This window comes from Metopolophium dirhodum, chromosome 8 (assembly GCF_019925205.1).
Source record: "Metopolophium dirhodum isolate CAU chromosome 8, ASM1992520v1, whole genome shotgun sequence".
Taxonomy (NCBI): Eukaryota; Metazoa; Arthropoda; class Insecta; order Hemiptera; family Aphididae; genus Metopolophium; species Metopolophium dirhodum.
Genome location: NC_083567.1, coordinates 20,551,744 through 20,571,134, shown reverse-complemented (window position 1 = coordinate 20,571,134; position 19,391 = coordinate 20,551,744). Strand labels below are relative to the sequence as shown.

The following is a 19,391-nucleotide window of genomic DNA, read 5'->3' as shown; positions in this document are numbered from 1 at the left end:
GTGATGCGACTTCACTGAGGTGGCTTGTACCGTACAAGTGCGTATGGCACGATGTATTGTGGAGATACGCATAGAATAAAAATAAATTTCTACACACAAAGTTGCAAGTTATGCACGTACACAATTTAAAAATTACCTAGAATAAATTCCTCATAATTACACCACCACCGATTCACTTAAAAGAAATCTATTTGTATAATGGTCTATCTTATACAACAATTTACAATAAAATAAAAAAATAATTCGTCGTATAATTTATTTGTAATAAAATCTAACCTATAATAATCATTAATTGACATTCAAATCATTAAAATAATAATTAAATTATATCCAGCTTATGCAAATACACCTGATTAACATAATATTGCCATTGCTGTGTATTATTGGTGAAATTTTTAATTTTTTTTGTGTATTTATAGTGTGTCACTGTTTTACTTCTGTATGGAAACGAACACTTTGTGATCGCTATAAATACTTTTATTATTTTTGTTATTTTTAGTTAGTGTGCGTGAAGCGTCTAACTCTAGTGTGTGATTAGTGAAGACTTAGCAGTAAACATGACGGTACCGCAGCTAAAAGATGAACTAGAAAACCTCACAGCAGTAGCAGTAGTTGATGATTCGAATTCCGTTGAGAAGCCAAATTTGAAAGGAGATTGGTTGAATTTTTTCCTATTATTGTTACTGTATACGATGCAAGGCATACCGTTCGGTTTAGCATCAGCAATGCCGATAATTTTACAAAGCAACAAAAATGTGTCTTACAACGATCAAGTAAATATCTGATTTCATATTAAAATTGCTTAGGTACCCGTCTAATTCATATTTCTTATCCAATATAAAATATGTTTAATATTGAGTTGTATCTAAATCTAAGAAATTGTATACTTCACTGTTTCTTATAACATAAATGTGGTCGTATTCTGTTCCAGGCTCTATTCAGTTTAGTTGCATGGCCGGACAGCTTAAAATTGATATGGGCCCCTTTGGTAGACTCACTATACGTACAAAAGATGGGAAGACGAAAATCATGGCTCATACCCGTTCAATATTTAATGGGTGCGTGAATAAATATTAATGTCTGCACGTTTATTCAAATAAGGGAGTATCTTTCTAGATTATGTTTTGTTTAAATCAAATGGAATTGTTAGCGTATTGTTGCTTGTTGGTACCTAACTATATTATGTAATTCACGAATCCAAACATTTCAAAAACTTTATACGAATACTATAGGCTATCGAGTATAGCTTGATATATTTTTAAATAAGTCCATTAACATATTTTAATACTAAGTATAAAGCACAGGAGCGTGATGTCGGTATTGAAAACCGTTTGTGTCGAACAGGAGCATGCTTCATTTATATGGCCGGCAATATTGACGAATGGTTGCCAGAAACGAGAAAGCCAGACATACTGAAATTGGTATCCGTATTTTTCCTCACGAACTTCTTAGCCTCCACTCTAGACATAGTCGTCGACGGTTGGTCACTGACAATGCTCAAGAAGTAGGCGTTATTGTTAACTTTTTTTATTATTCGAATTTGTATGTTATACATAAATAATACCTGTGTTTAATTTTGATATCACACAGGAATAACGTAGGCTATGCATCTACATGCAATTCAACCGGTCTAGTATTGGGCATGATGATGAGTTATTTGTTTTTCATCTTGTTGACATCGGAAGACTTCAGCAACAAGTACTTACGGATTAATCCAGATGTGGGAGGAGTATTGACTATGAAAAGTATGAGAGTAAAACTCATTTGGTAGATAATAAATCTGCTTATAATGTACCTAATAACAAAAATAAATTATTATCAGAATATAAAATATTTACTATTTCTTAATTGTTACAGGTTTATTCTATGTCTTGGGTATACTTTTTATATTAATAACTACATTGATTGCAATTTTTAAAAAAGAAAAAGATAACAGATTAGAGGACGACCACGTAAAGCTCAACATTGTTCAAAACTATTCGCTACTATGGGACATTTTAAAACTACCTAGTATTCAAATATTGGCATTAACATTGTTGACAGCAAGGGTAAATATATTTAGAATTTAAATACCTCATACCTAATCAAAACAATATTATTTGCATAAACTTAGGGTGGCCAGATATAAAATACTTACGAAAAAGCTACACCCACATGTGTTGTCTCCGTCTTACAAATGTACTACATAACAAAAACTGTAAAATATAACAAATTTAATTTTCATTGATTTTAAAAAAAAACAGGACAATTAAGCGTCCCGAAAACTTTCGGCACATACTTAAAATACAGAACTTTCTCGTAAAAAACAATACATCTGGGCATCTGGCCACCTTACATAAACTGATTAATTTAAAATGTATAATAAACATTGGTTTTTGAAATATTCTACTTGCTTTGGTTCTATAGTTAATTGAATAACTCAATTATCTTATAGTCATGATATGTGTAAATATATTTGAAGTCTTACATCAGATTTATTTACGTATAGGACCTTTGAAGTTCCGTTGGAATGATAGTTTAATACATTTTATAAAATATATGTGTACTGTGTATAGGTAGTAGAATTTTAATTTAATTTTTAAGTATCAATGTGTGTTGACGTGTTGTATATATTATTAAAGATTGGATTTGCTGCAACTGACAGTCTGGCGGTTTTAAAGCTCATTGATGCGGGGGTACCAAAAGAGAACATCATGGTTATCCACACAACAATTTTAGTTGTAAAAATTACTGTGCCACTTGTTGTAGCGAAATACACTTCTGGTCCAAAACCTTTGAATATATACCTAACAGCAACAACCATCAGGTAGTTAAACCTAAATACTTATAATATCGGGGGACATGTGCTCTTAGCACTGTACCCACTCTAAAGGTAACAAAATCAATATAGAACTAAGTAAAAACTAATCAATAAAATTATATTCTTTGTTATTTGCTTTTTCATCGCCTTTATATTTTAGGTGGGATACTTTTTATGGTTAAATTAAATGCAGTGGAACCTCGATAAGTCGAAAAAATTGAATTTCCCTTGCATTTCGACTTATCGAGGTTCCACTGTACCTAAAATCTTCCTACGATATGTAGAGCCATAACATTAAAAATAACTTTATTCAAAACGCATTAATCATTAACAAATATCTTCTATAAATGGAATTTGACTAAAATGATTACATACACTTCAAAGTATATCATAGTTTCAATATACAGTTCTAGATGGTGTTAATATTTAAATACATATTAGTGTATGCTTACGTTGGCCAATCAACTGTGATCTTCATTCACATTGTATCTCGTGTATTTTGATTAAATTTTTTTTATGTTAATTTACCTAGTATAGTTTGTACTTAATTCCGTGTTGTTATCCATCTGATTTAAATATGTATATACTGTATACCATTCTATAAAAGCCGGTTGGCGTTAATCTTATAATAAATAAAAAATAAAATAGCAAATACTATATCCATATACTATCATGATTCATGGTTATTGGTTGCATTGTAGTGTGCCGTATTATATTGATTCTAACTAAACCTACATTGAAAGTTAATTATTGTATTTTATTATTGATGAAATAGTCGTCTCACCATATTGTAGAAAGTGGATTGCAGCACACGTATTTTTCCTACATTTTAGATCAGTAAGCGGGGGTACATTACACATAAATACTTCGAAAGTTCGAAATGTCAGATTTTCATTTTTAAAGTAGATATGAATTTTTAACAAAATATCTGAGCTATATCGGAAGTCGATTTTCAATCTTAAAATTAAGATATTATTTTTAAAATGACGAACAATTATTGAATAGTCATTGTATTTATTTTAGGCACATTATAGTTCCCTTAATCATAATAATCATATTTAGAATATTATAAATTACATACAAAGTTATGATTAGATGTTAGTTCTAAATTTTTAACCTATATTGTAACTCATGGCTCATTTGAAGCCTTATTAATTAATAAAAAAAAAAAAAACATAATTAAAAATTTCTAAAGTCAGATTTTGAGTACAAAAAATAATAAGGTGGCAAGTTTATTGAATTACCGTTTAAAAAATAATTTATACCTAATTTAATTTTAACATTTAAAATTGTTAAAAATCATTATTTTATTGTCTCTGTATTTTCAGTGTTGATAAATAAGTACTTTTATCCAGACATTACAAAAATAAAACATAAAAAAATACGTTTGTATTATTAGTATCTTTTTCTTTAATTGGTTTTAAATATAATTTCAGATTACTTTGGAATATTTCATTTGTGGTGTTTATTTATTATACACCGAAATTGATAACTATGAATGGGTTTGTTAATATTCCAGAATATTACTATGCACTTTTAGTATTTATATTATCAATACATAAGGTGAGTACGTAATAACTATTTTATATTAATTCATAGGTGTTTTAATTAGCATATTTTTACTTTGTTGTGTTAAATTGTAATATCACATAAGAAACAGTTTTTATATATCAGTAACTATGATTTAATTTGTATAGATTTTACCTAACATTATGGCTGTATCTACATTATCTTTTTTTTCTCGAATAAGTGATTCACGTTTTGGTGGTACTTACATGACATTATTGAATACACTTTTAAATTTGGGAGGAGCTTGGTCATCTTCGGTTGCCATTGGAATGGTAGATTTCTTAACGTTTAAACAATGTTCTTTGGATAATCAGAATAGTTGCTCTACAGAAAATCTAAAAAACGTAAGTAATACAAACATTATTTATTGAATAATAATTAATGATAATAACTATTATGAACATTATATTATGTTTATATTTGATGACATTTTTAAAAATGAATTATTTACTTTGTCATAGACTTGGTTGTTGATGATTGTATTTAAATTTTAAATATTAAATATAATATTTGGGCACATGGTTGTTTTAAGATAAGTAACAGTCACAAGTATAAGAAAATTATTAAACATTTTAAATAATTCCATGCGCCAATATAATAGAAATTGTAAAATCATCGAGATTATAAATTGTCAAAGTAGACAAAACGAGTATTATTTAATTGCGTTAATTTTTTGAAATGTTCAAATTTTAGTTTTCATTTTCCAGTCTTCGTTATAATTTATTTTATTAGATATAAATTACATAATAGTATTGAAATAAGTATTAAAAATATTATTTTTATTTAATTTGTAATCACGCATTCTTTCCGACTTTTGTTTTTTGATTATAGATGTGTAAAACAAATGGAGGGGATTGTGTTGTTATAGTGAACGCCTATTACGTAGAAACAACTGTATGTACCATAATCGGAATCGTTTGGTTTTGTATTTTCAGAATTATCCTTAAAAAATTTCAAACTAAGGGCCCTTCTTATTGGGTGGTAAATATAAAGAGACCTTCCGGTGAGTAATATTAAATAATAATTGTTGAATAAATATTGCTCAATACCCATTTAGTCATATTTATTAACGTTTCAAAGGCCTAAATACATAGGTACATAGGTGATTTTTCCAATGCATTTGAAAATGCTATGAAAATCAAATTAAAACAAATGAATAGGTAACAAATACAATTATAGTATATTTATATTTAAAAAAAATCTACTGTAATATATATTAAATATATTGTATAAATATGTAATATTATGGTGTTGTTTTATACATAAAGATAATTTAGAGTTTATTAGTTGGTACCTTCCTACTTGCTAAACTCTGGAACTACTTATCCATATTTGGGAGTGTTTAGATTATTTTTTAACCTGAATATGTTGCTAATAATTACTATAGTGTAGCTCGAACACGAAAATCTAATACTATTTTGTTAATGTATAAGGTATATATGTATTTATGTATAGGTTGCTACTTGCTATTGGTTAAGGTACAATATTTAATTTTTATATATTAGAATACTAGGATAGGTATTGAAGCAACGAAAATATTTAAATTTTATGAATAACAATACAAAAAAGTGGACGCCACTCTGCTGTACAGTAAGTTACACGTGAGTAACTGTAATGGATGATGTTAAATTTTGGTGCAATGATATAAAACCATTGTACAGGAATAACGGTACAGAGAGAAGACGGTCTGTCAGCCTATAATATTACTAAGTACTAAGTAGGTATATTGTATGATACTATTGCGATTAAAGTAATTGTAGTATTAGGCATTAGTATATAGGTACTTCGGTAGGTTATATTAATTGTTGCCTAAAAAATTACATTTGAAAATGTTGTTTTGTGTATTAAATATAATAAATCACTTTAAAAGTTTCATATATAAACGAGTAATATTTTTAAATAAATAACTAAAATCGTTATTCTTAGTTTTAATATGTAATTTCATCCAAATTTGAATTTAAAATGTCAGTAAAAAATAACCGTGTTTTTATATCTTTTATACATCTTTGGTTACAGTATGAACTATTTATTAGAATCTTTGTTTTAAACTTTCAATACTTAGCTATAAAAATTGAATATTTTATATATTTTTAATTTGGTACAATAATGGATATTGTAAATATTCGAAGTTTAAATACTTATAAAAAAATATTGTGCTTATGCATTAGCATTTTTAATATTTTTCTACTGCTATTGTAACAATACACCATGTATGGTGTATAGAAAATGATAATATAAACATTCAGTGAAAATGTCATGTATCTACATTCTACGGTAATTTGTTTTAGAGTTACAACAAAAAACAAAATTAATTTTGCGTAGAAATTTCCATTTTTCCTTAAATTCTATTTTGTTTTTTCCTGCGCTTTTTAAAACTGTTTGAAATTTTAAATTTCAACCCTCGAATAATCCAACTATTAGTTTACTTTCTCATCGATCAAGATACTGTTGAAGAAAATCGAAGCAGTTTTAATGCCTAAGCCCCAGTGGCGCCAAACACGAGTATCAACTCTATTTATGGGTTGGCTAGGTGGGTGGGTGGTGATAATAAGTCATCAGTTATTAGTTTTATTTAATATTTAAAGGAAGTATATTGTGATTTTAATGCACTATTTGAGAGTAGCTAAACATTTTTTTAAGTAGGTGGGTCTAACATCATCATTTTTTCTCCATAACATGAAATAGATCAGCGCTACTGCTCAGCCCCCAAACAGTGATGACAGACACAACAATTAAAAATTAAAAAATACATACATCATTGTAAAATCAAATGGTAAATAGTATTTCTATGAAAAAAAATATGTATGCTACAATCTAGCGCTCATGTTGCTTTAGCAAATTCCGGATTTTTACGGTCTGTGATAATACGGAGCATGTATTTTTGCTTTCCGGGCTTTTACGGTCCGGTAATTTAAAGTCCGGGACATTACAATCCGTGATATTATGGTTTAATATTTTTGAATTCCGTAAATGTACGGTCCGTGTATTTACTATCCGCGGGAATTTTTTTTTCGGATTTTTACGGTCCGTGACATTACGGAAAAATTCCGGTTTTTACGGTCCGCCTTATTATTTTCCGAACATTGACGGTGCCCCCACCGAAATTGATATCAACGAATGGGTTAGTTAATATTCCAATATATTACTAGGCACTTTTAGTATTTATATTACCAATACACAATGTCAGTTATAACTATTTATTAATTCATAGGTGTTTAAATTAACATCATTAAATGTATATACTATTGTGATAAATTGTATTATCATACCTATAAGAAAAATATTTTATATATATATCAGTAACTGGGATCTAAATTGTATAGATTTTACCTAACATTATGGCTGTATCTACATTATCTTTTTTTTCTCGAATAAGTGATCCACGTTTTGGTGGTACCTACATGACATTATTGAATACACTTTAAAACTTGGGAGAAGCATGGTCGAAGACGGTCGCTATTGGAATGGTAGATTTCCTAACTTTTAAACAATGTTATTTATATCGACAAAATAATTGCTCAACAGAAAATCTAAAAAATGTAAGTTATACCAAAATAATTTATTGAATTACACAAGCAACGACAATGATTATTATGAACTTTGAACAATATATTATGTTTGTATATGTTTTTTCCAATTTATTTTATTAGATTGAAAGGATATAATGGTATCCATAAAAGTACATATAAAAAAATAATTTTTGATTTAATTTGTAATGACATTCATTCCAACTTATTTTTTTGTTTATAGATGTGTAAAACAAATGGAGTGGATTGTGTTGTTATAGAGAATGGTTTTTACGTAGAGACGGCTATGTGTACCATAATCGGAATCGTTTGGTTTTGTATTTTAAGAATTATCCTTCAACATTTTCAAACTAAGGGACCTTCTCACTGGTTGGTCAATATTAGAAGACCTTCCGCTGAGTAATATTAAATAATAATTGTTGAATAAATATTGCTCAATACCTATTTAGCCATAATGATTAACATCTCAGAGGCCTAAATATATCTATTGTAATTTATTTATTATTTTAGTATTACTATATGTATTATTAGATTCTCTTTAGAGACTTTAAATTGTAAACTTATAGTAATCTGTATACCTAATATATAATATATATAATATAAAATAGCAATCATTATCTATTATTATATGTAACATTGGGGGCGCACAGTTTTTGAATGCCTAGGTACTTTACTAACCCGGTTTAATCAAATATTTTATTTGGAGTAAATGGGGACATCACAACTCGCACAATATTTATGTATTGTGTCGATATTATGGAGATACATAAATCAGCATGATCGTTAAATCGATGCACTTCTCTTAGGCATTCTAGTAACAGACAAGACACCTATCTCTTTACCTATCAGGAGCTGAGTGGCGAGTGTAAACTAATTCCAGGCTGTCTTTGTTGTTCCTGTTACGGCATTCTACAAGTTGACCCGCGAGGATTTACCGATTGCGATATATCCTTAGATAATAAACATATCATAAATCTGTTTTTTTTTTTAAACTTGCAGAGACAACATAACAAGGACTGCACATATTTTTTTTTTTAATTTTTAATTTTTTTAATTTTTTAAATTTTAATTTTTTTTGGTAAAATTAAAAAAATAATATTATTTAAAATTTTTTTTGAAACAATTAAAGATAACTATTTTATAGAGTTTATTTTTGCGAACATTTTGACTTTTCAACATTTTATTTTTATTAATCTCATGATTTTAAGATATTGACATCAAACCAGTGCCAATATTTTGCAACTAATTTGCAGCAATTTGCATATATGGGAACATAGCATAACAGTATCATCCGCTTAACAAATTAGATTGCGTTTTAAAGGAAGTAAGTGAACACAATTTAATTGTATATTGAAAAATATTGGAAAGATAACCGTTTCTTGTGGAATACAGAATTTTAAAAACAGAAATTCATTTATTTTAACTCGTTGTTTTCTATTGCTTAAGTATGATGTAAACCACTGTAAACCTTTATCACGTGCTTAGTGATATGCCATTAGGAATATTCCCCGAGGAATGTTTCCGGGAACAGGGAATATTCCCCAACCTCTCAGGAAATTTCTTTGAAAATTTCAATTTCAGTATGTTTATTTTTATTTTTTCAACATATATAAATGAAAGTTGGATCGTTTGTTTTGTGATCATTGAACAGATTTTAATTAAAAAATTAAATTATATAGTTACTTAATAACTTTTTTTTTAAAGAATAAATATCTAAACTGATATAATATCAATAAAGAGCTGTCATTTGGATCATTTACCACCATAAGTTTAATTCAAAACTGAAATCTATGATCAATATTTAAAAACTTATTATATTCTCGGGGAAATTCCCGAAACTATATTCCCGGGATTTTTCCCATTACTACACGTGATCCTATAATCCTTTTAATTTTTGGAATAGTTTCTATGATCAATAGTGTCAAATGCTTTTGATAGGTCTAAATAGACAGTCGCGTATTTTTTATTATTATCTAGAGATTTATTAATAAATTGTGTCACCATAACAATTTATTACATTAAATATTGCTATAATGATATGTTCTTTCAAAATTAGAAAAACAAATGACCGGTGGTTGGAACGATGAATGGATTTTTATTGACTTATACTTGTCGTATAAAAAACAAGAATAATGTATAAGTTATCCTATCGGTTGTCTGAACATGTGAAGATTAGATAGAAAATTTACGAAAATTTGACAAATAACCCAATAATTATTGACGTGTTAATGTTCTATAAATAAATACCTTAAGATTTTCAGTAATCTAACTATCAAATATACAATTATACAATTATATGCATTATGTTTAAAATATACAAAACTAATCCAAATCGTGGACATACCTCGCACTTCTAGAACAAGACTGCCACAACTCAAAATTTATAGTTTTGAGAAAAATTAATTTGAAGTTTGGACCTAAGATATTTTAATGAGTTTTTTACTTATGCGTTTGAAATTTAACACATAAATACTTACAATCATACTTTACAATATTAATTTTTCAAATATTTTGAAATTCACTCTTAAACCCAAAAATTTAGACTTGTGGCCATTTACAATTTTTTAAGTAAATGCAAGACTGCCATATTTTGAGATGCGACTGTATTGCATACATAAATTGATTTTTAGATGGCCACTTATTAAAATATGGCAGTATTGAATTTAAGCCATGAAAAAATGCAATTATAAATTATAAAATGCAATACTGCCACAACTCTAAATATTGCTGTTTTGCACTCAACATATTACACGATAATTAGTTTTTATTCAGTGCAAGAACGCCACAAGTCGAAATAAGGCAGTCTTGAATTTTGACTTCAGTGATAATTTGGATAAATAAAAATAATTATACTGCCATAAAGTAAATATGGCTCTCTTGCATTGAAAATTAACCAATATTTAAATAATTCAATACTGACACATCTCTATAGTGGCTAAATGAAAAATGATATTGAATGTGGCGTTCTTGCATTTAATAGAGCTTATTTTTCTCTATCCAAAAGTAGTCATAACTTAATAATTCATGAATTTTGAGTTGTGGCAGTCTTGTTCTAGGAGTGCGACCTGACAACTAATCAATTTGGGCCCAAGGAAAAAAAACATGCAAATATATAGAAATCCTATCCTTAATAATAATTATGTTACATTCGTTAATGTAGCTTACCAGTTCAGTTAATTTCTAACCGATTTTCAGTTAATATATTTACATTAAAAGAAATCAATTTGTAAAATCGATCTACTGGTATAACAATAATCTACAATAAAATAAATAAATAATTTGTTATATAGGTAATCGATTTGTAATAAAAACTATGTAACCCAAAATCATGGTTATCGAACGTTATAGTTGTTATGTAATTTTTATTTTTTATACATTTAACAAATTTTATCCACTACCCATCTCATATGTAAATATAACTTCCTTATTAACATAATATTGTCATTTATGTGTATCATCTATAAACATTTTGAATATTTTAGGTATAACCTGTTTGTTTGATTTTACAGTTTTACTTCAGTATAGGTACAAACATTGCAGTGGTCGGTTTACCTAAATTTTTATTATTTTTAGTTAATGTACGTTATGCGTATAACGTGAATAGTGAAGATTCCGCAGTAAAAATGACGGTCCCGCATCTAGAAGAAGAACTAGAAAACCTCACAGCATTGGCAGTAGTTAATGATTCGAATTCTGCCGAGAAGCCAAATTTGAAAGGAGATTGGTTGAATTTGCTACTGTTATTGCTGCTGTATGCGATGCAAGCCATACTATATGGTTTAGCATCATTGGCTATACCGATAATTTTACAAAGCAACAAAAATGTGTCTTACAAAGATCAAGTAAATATCAGATTCAACATCAAAAATTGCGTACCTGTCCGATTAGTATTGTATAATATAAACGTTTAATATTGACTTGTATCCAAATCTAAAAAATAGTGTACTTCAATGTTATTTTTAATATGAACATGGTCATATTTTGTTCCAGGCTCTATTCAGTTTAGTTGATTGGCCGTATAGCTTTAAACTTATATGGGCCCCTTTGGTAGACTCGCTGTACGTGCAAAAGATGGGAAGACGAAAATCATGGCTCATACCTGTTCAATATTCGATTGGTGCGTATATTAATATAAAATATGTCTCCGTTACGCACGTTTATTTAAACGAGAAAGTAACTGTATCTCTATTTAGATTGCGTTATGATTTGCAAAGGTTATCAATTTAATGAAAATGATTAACACGAGTAGGTGGTTAAGTTCAGATAACACAAAATCGATAAGTTAGGAGTTAACACTAATGTTAACAAATCATAAACTTGACAACCGAATGTTATAGCATGATATATTTAAAAAAAAAAGCCCTTTAAAGTATTTTAATATATGGTATGATCGTATTTGGTAGAGGATTGCGATATCAGTATTTAAAACCTTTGTGTCGAACAGGAGCATGTTGCATTTATATGGCCAGCAATATCGATGAATGGTTGCCGGAAACGGGTAGACCAGACATACTGAAATTGACATGCGTATTTTTCGTATCCAAAATGTTGGCAGCCACGCAATTTATAGTCATCGACGGTTGGGCTCTGACAATGCTCAAGAAGTCAGTGTTACTGTTAACTTTTTCATTATTTCGAATTGGTATAATATAAATAATAATAAATAATACCTGTAATGCATTTTGTTATCACACAGGAATAACGTAGGCTATGCATCTACATGCTTTGCAGTCGGTATGGTGATGGGCACGATGATAAGTTATTTGTGTTCCGTCTTGTTGACGTCGGAAGACTTTAGCAACAACTACTTACGATTTAGTGCAGATGTGGGAGGATTGATCACCATGAAAAGTAAGCGAGTAAAACATAATTTGGTAGATCTTAAGTGGTTAATAAAAAAAACCCAATGTCAAAATCTAAAAAAATTACTAATTCATAATATTTGTACAGGTTTTTTCTATGTCTTGGGTATTCTTTTTATATTAATAACTACATTGATTGCAGTTTTTAAAAAAGAAAAAGATAATAGGTTAGAAGACGACTATGTAAAACTCAATATAGTTCAAAACTATTCATTATTATGGGACATTTTAAAACTACCTAGTATTCAATTGTTGGTGATAGCAATGCTGACCTCGAAGGTAAATATAAAGATTCCTAATCAAAGCGTTATTATTTGGATAAATTTATTAATTTGTCTTTTTCACTTAAACAATGAAACCATGAATTTTGAAATATTCCACTCACGTTGGTTCTATAGTTAAGGGGATTGGTGGCGGTGATTTAATAAGGGATTGCGTATAGGCAACTCGATGTCTTATACTCGTTACGCAGTGTAGTTGTGTGCGAATTAAATTACTATTAGTGTGCGTAGATACGTTCGGAATCCGTCGTGTGCCCCTCTTGCACGCACACGCGTATGTCAATAAATCGAGAAAACCGAAATACATTCTAGTATATTCTTCTATGCATCAACTATAAAAACTGCCAAAAACGGTAGTAAATTAAACATACTTCCTGAAGTTTGATTGTAAGTTCGAAAAAAGGGTTGAATTCTTAAGCTCTTAGACTATGCTTTGTAGGTACCACTTTTTTGATATATAACCCAAAAAGCTCAAAATAAATACAAATGTAATGCAATCATTTCATGAGATTTTTTAAAAAAATACCCAAATTTTATTGTCTTTTAAAATTGAAAATTGAAAATCGACTTCCTAGAATGCCTAGTTATTTTACCAAAGAATTCATACATACATTAAAAATTAAATCGGACATTCGGAAGTGTGATGCGATCCCCTTAATTAAATAACTCTTTTCCTTACGTATACAGGATGATTTGAGGTTGCTCACCCCTATTTGAATATATTCTGTTATAATTTAAATTGATAAAGGGGAGTTTCAAAATCAGAACTTGAGTATATATAATATTATTACCATATAAATTTATTTCATGTCTTACATACTAGTATAAATAAGTAACTATGATTGAAATTTTAAAGTTCTGTTAGAATGATAGTTTTATAAATTGTATAAAATCTATATTATTTAGTTAAATTGTAAATACATTTTAATTTATCCATCTGTAAAAATGTTTATTGTTTATATTATATAAGATTGGATTTGCTGCAACAAATGGTGTGTCGGTTTTAAAACTCATCGACGCAGGAGTACCTAAAGAAACCATTACGGTTATAAAAACAACAATTTTAGTTGTAAAAATGATTTCGCCACTTGCTGTAGCGAAGTATACTTCTGGTCCAAAACCGATGAACGTATACCTGACATCAACACTAATCAGGTACATAAACCTACATAACGAATAATTTTCTAATTACCTATTACCTATACTATAAAGGCAAGTCCCGATTTTTTGTAACGCATACAAATCCACACCGTTCAACGTATCGTCACCAAATTTTTTACAGTTATACCTGACAGTCTGATGAAGGTTTTAGTACCACTTTTGTTAATAAAAAATAAGTATAAAGTTCTTGAAAAATTAAAAAACAAAGCTTATCTACTTACGTATAATTGTAGTATACATGCGTAGTATTTCGGGTATTCCCGTGACCAACCGCAATATTTTCTATAGAACCTGAGGATTTCAAGCTACCTGTAACCTGACCTTTTATCTTTTGTGTGTGTTTTATCGGCGTGTACATATGAATTGTTCCGAAAAGTAAAATTCAACAATCTAAATATATCTATACTTCTATGTTCATATATTTACGTGCTAAATATACGCTATATATATATGTGAAAATGAAATCTTTGTGTCGAATATTCTCTGAAACTACTCATCCGATTTTCTTGTTATTTTTTAAAGAAAAAGTACATTGTGGATCAGGCTATAGGCTTCATTTCAAGTTAATTTTGTAACCACCCACCGGTGTGTCGTCCTACATGACTGGTTTATTCATACTTTGACCGAAATATAATTCATATTATATTTATAAAATATATGAATTATATTTTGAATTTTATAATCTATACCTAACCTATAAAATAAACAAATCTTAGCACGACTGCGTGAGCAACAGCCCAACTATTTGAAAACAACTATCCACGGGGGTGGAGCACGTGGGAGACAGCTTTAATCTAACTATATAAATATGAAATGAAAATCTCCCTACAGACTAAACTCTGTAACTACTTATCAGATCTTCTTGATTTTTTTTTAAACAAATGAGTATATCACGGAGAAGGTTATTATGAAAGAAAATTTTAGGAAAATCCACCGGAAAAATAGGAAATCTGGATGTCAAAAAAACAACAGTTGCTACTTCTGTCCAGAAAAAAATAAACTAAATAATAAAATAAAAATTTAGTTTATTGTTGCAGATTAAAATAATAATAGTTAATAAATATTAATAAATAATAATATAGTGGTTGCTATTGGTTAATCGGGCGTGTTTGTTGATTTTTATTATTATTTTTTGTCAATATATATATAAATGAATGTTTGTGTGTAGATCTCTGGAAAGAAGATAGGCTAATTAAAAAAGGGTTAAATTTGGTTTTTTATTATTTATCGGTTTTTAGTACGGTTAGGTTAGGTTAGGATTTTGTATTAATTGATTATATTAATCCACCGTAGTTGGAATTAAGTAATAACGACAAACTTGGTATACATTTGATGCTTTAGAGTTAAATCATAGATTGCCTACCTGATAATATAGGTACTGCTGCGAATCAGAATTTTTTTCCAGGCAACAGAAATGTTAAGATAAATTTTGAACATCATACATCAAATATTAAATAACGAATTGAGCAAAGTTTGAGCCATACGGAGTTTGTACATTTAACGGGCAACGAAGTGCACGGGATCAGCTAGTATATATTATAAATATGTGAAAATGGAATCTTTGTGTCAAATATTCTCTGAAACTTTCAAACTTCTCATCCAATTAATACTTAATTAGAAAATTAATGATTTTATTTGATTTTATTTTCAAGAAAATAACTATTGAATTTACCTACGATTGATTGTACAATTGTTACTGTTAATTAATTATTATTATTAAACAACTAACTACAGAATCCAACTCACCGCAAGAAATACAAAATTATTTATCACATAAAAATTGTAAAAAAACAAAATTATTCGGGTTTCTAGTTAACCAGAATGCTTTATTCAGGTTTTGGTTAATTGGAGTGTTTTTAAAACAGAATCATTCGGGTTATATGGGTTTCGGGAGTTTGATTTTTAAAATACAATCTTGATACATTTTACTATTTTAGGTACGCATAACCATACCTAGCAATACCTAAAATGATACCACTTCACCACACTGTATGCAAATTAAACACAATAAAATACATTTATACTAAAATAATCTTTGAATTCAAGGTTTTAAATATAATTTCAGATTGCTTTGGGACATTTCAGTTTTTGCATTGATTTATTATACACCACAATTGATATCCAAGAATGGACTTGTGAATATTCCAATATATTACTATGGGCTTTTATTATTTATATTATCAATACATGATGTGAGTAATAACTATTTATTAATTATTATGTGATTCAAATTAACACAATTTCAATTCAAATATTGTTGTGATACATTTTAGATATATCAATGTTATCATGTCAATTAAGAAAAATGTAAAAATGTATTATGAAAAATTAAAATATATTAAAAACTTTTTGATTTCATTTGTATAGATTCTACTCCAAATTATGACTATATCTTCAATAGCTTTTTTCTCTCGAATAAGTGATTCACGTTTTGGTGGTACCTACATGGCATTGTTGACTACATTTTATAGTTTGGGAGGAGCTTGGACGTCTTCGGTCGCTATTGGAATGATAGATTTCCTAACGTTTAAACAATGTTCTTTAGATCACAAGAATAATTGCTCTACACCAAATCTAAAAAACGTAAGTAATTCAATTAAATTAAATTGATAAATATACAAGCAATAACAAGTGATTATTATGTTTTATCCTCTTAGATGGCAGCGCACTCTATATATAACAAATATATTTGTTTTCCCTCTCTGGCCCACGCGCAACATAGACAAAACGCATTTACGCAGAATCATTTTTTCTATGTTTTTAAGTAATCTTAGAGTAAAATCACCCATTACAAAAAAGATAGAAAACAATATTTATTTTACTATAAGATAACATACAAACATAGAACAAATGATTCTGCGTTAATGCGTTTTGTCTATGTAACGCGTGGGCCAGAGAGAGAAAACAAATATTAGGCTGACAATTGACATCCTCTTAAATTTTAAATATTAAGTCGAGCACGACTGTATAATATTAGCAATTAGGTATGCGAGCACGTAGTTGTTGCATGATAGGAAAGCATAAGAAAAATATTCAAAAATTTCATTATTTTTTATTTTTGTTTTTTCTTTATAGATGTGTAAAACAATTGATGGTGATTGTGTTGTTATAGTCAATGGGTTTTACGTAGAAATGGCTTTGTGTACCATATTCGGATTCATTTGGCTTTGCATTTTCAGAAATATCCTTAAAAAATTTCAAAATAAGGGCCGTTCTCATTGGTTGGTCAATATAAAGAGACCAAGAAAATAAAAGGAATGTATATTGCTCTATGCTCATTTAGCCATAGGGCTGAACATTTCGATGGCCTAAACGTCTATATAGTAATTTTTTTAGTATTTTAGTATTCCAATATATCATTATATCAATAATTATTATTAGGTTCTCTAGGAATGTAGGCGCATTATTATTTCACAAACAGTCTAGTTGAGCGGGTCCATACAATATTGATCATTGCGTAAATTGTCACCCGTGTATTTCTAATGTACGTACACGCCGCGCGCTCGATCCTCGCTAGACTTACTTTTTAATGAAAGCTCCTGTTAACTTAAATATGTGTATCCATACATAAATTACAACAAATTTAACAAGATAGCTTGATTTACATTTGTAATCTAAATACTTTTTAAAATACACATAAAATAATAAGATTAAATACATTTTTTAGTAACCATGTTGCGTCTTTTACGTTTTAACTTTAAGTAACCTGAAGTACTTTTCGTACGATAGTTATTACGATTATTCTCCTATACACGTATTTATTAGTTATGTTTTAAATATGAAGTTGATATTAATAAATCAGTTAATCATAAATACATTATTGTAAAAACTTGTAGGTATGAGTTCATCAATGCATTTAATAAAGCCATAAATATAATATATAACAAACAATTTTTTATAATGTATATTGTTCATTTTAATATAGATAATTTATTATTTCTGTTTTTTATTCTTTATATTGTCAAGTATATGAGCTGGTTCTTTAATATCGGTAACCAAAAGTCTCTTTCCATACTGCGGGTTTACAATTTCCGGTAGTAAACATTCTTTGTAGAAACTGTAAAAATTTAATGAAATAATAATATTTAAGATTTATGTAGATATAATATAATATAACATATAATACAAAATATAATATAATTGTTTTTGGTTAATAATATAATGTACAAACAAACAACAATACAATACACATAGGTGTAACGTGTGTACCTATTGTATATTAATTGTATTTTTATTTATTTGTACATTATATTATTAACCATAAACATTTATATTATATTTTGTCAAACAGAAACACTGATACTTGATAGTGTTTACAAAATGTTATTATACTTGCTAGCATATTATTATAATATTATAGTTTTTTACTATTGTTATACAGTATACACTTATACTTACACCTCAAGTTTGCTAACCATTTTATTCGACCAAAATGATTCATCGTATTCAATAAATTTTCAAATTGTATTACATTATACCAATATACGTTCCAATTAATGAACACGGGCAATTTATACATATCGCTGAAAATCCAACGTACTTATTAACAGATGATGTAGTGACAAAATATTTTATTTGGTCAAATATCAATAACTGTTTAATAGTTTCCGACATTTTTGTTTGTGGTTTCAATGAAATGTTACACAATAGTGATACTGATCCCATTTGTGTAACAGAAATATTAAAAAATTCTTTAACTAAACCTACGTAATGTGATACTTATATCACGGAATTTAAAAAAGAATTATGGTAACCCATCGTTTTTCAAAAATAATTGGTACTTTGTGTGTGAAAAGCCTACAACAATTACAATAATTTGTAATAATCGATCTTTTATTCGTAAAATTACATTGAAAAGTTCTGGCAAATTATTTCTGAAAGCTGGGTGTCAAGCTCATACTTCTAAAGGCGTATTAATAACAGAGCAAACAGTAGAATCGTCTTTTGCAACACTACCTTTAGAGTTATTAAGTATTTTAAATGATTCATGTTGCAATATTACACTTAATCAACGTTATCCAAAACAAATTCATTTAGATGAAATAAAAAATTTAAAATTCGACAAAGAAGCGTTTTTAAAAATCATTTCAAAGTTAAATACACAAGATGAATTACTAAATTCAATATTATTAAATAAGACGTATGAATTTGTATAAACAAACAAATATTTAAAATATTAAAAATATTAATT

The 19,391-nt window shown here is 28.2% G+C and overlaps 2 protein-coding genes across 3 annotated transcripts; both read left to right on the top strand.

The window, feature by feature from the left end:
* The first annotated feature begins 551 nt into the window (after window positions 1-551).
* LOC132951024 (acetyl-coenzyme A transporter 1-like) lies at window positions 552-8,972 on the top strand. The gene is made up of 9 exons (XM_061022698.1): window positions 552-773; window positions 932-1,058; window positions 1,345-1,504; window positions 1,591-1,745; window positions 1,858-2,048; window positions 2,622-2,806; window positions 4,237-4,363; window positions 4,498-4,713; window positions 5,201-8,972. Exons 1-9 carry the CDS (start codon window positions 558-560, stop codon window positions 5,378-5,380), a joined length of 1,557 nt encoding a protein of 518 aa, XP_060878681.1. The 5' UTR covers window positions 552-557; the 3' UTR covers window positions 5,381-8,972.
* Window positions 8,973-9,077: 105 nt separating this feature from the next.
* LOC132951023 (acetyl-coenzyme A transporter 1-like) lies at window positions 9,078-18,101 on the top strand. Of its 2 annotated transcripts, XM_061022696.1 has the most exons (10): window positions 9,078-9,220; window positions 11,470-11,738; window positions 11,887-12,013; window positions 12,341-12,500; window positions 12,593-12,747; window positions 12,847-13,037; window positions 14,010-14,194; window positions 16,266-16,392; window positions 16,568-16,783; window positions 17,276-18,101. In XM_061022696.1, exons 2-10 carry the CDS (start codon window positions 11,520-11,522, stop codon window positions 17,450-17,452), a joined length of 1,557 nt encoding a protein of 518 aa, XP_060878679.1. In that variant the 5' UTR covers window positions 9,078-9,220; window positions 11,470-11,519; the 3' UTR covers window positions 17,453-18,101. The 2 variants fall into 2 exon arrangements, with proteins under 2 accessions (XP_060878679.1, XP_060878680.1); XM_061022697.1 differs by lacking the exon at window positions 9,078-9,220 and having other exon boundaries at window positions 11,431-11,738.
* The last annotated feature ends 1,290 nt before the right edge of the window (window positions 18,102-19,391 follow it).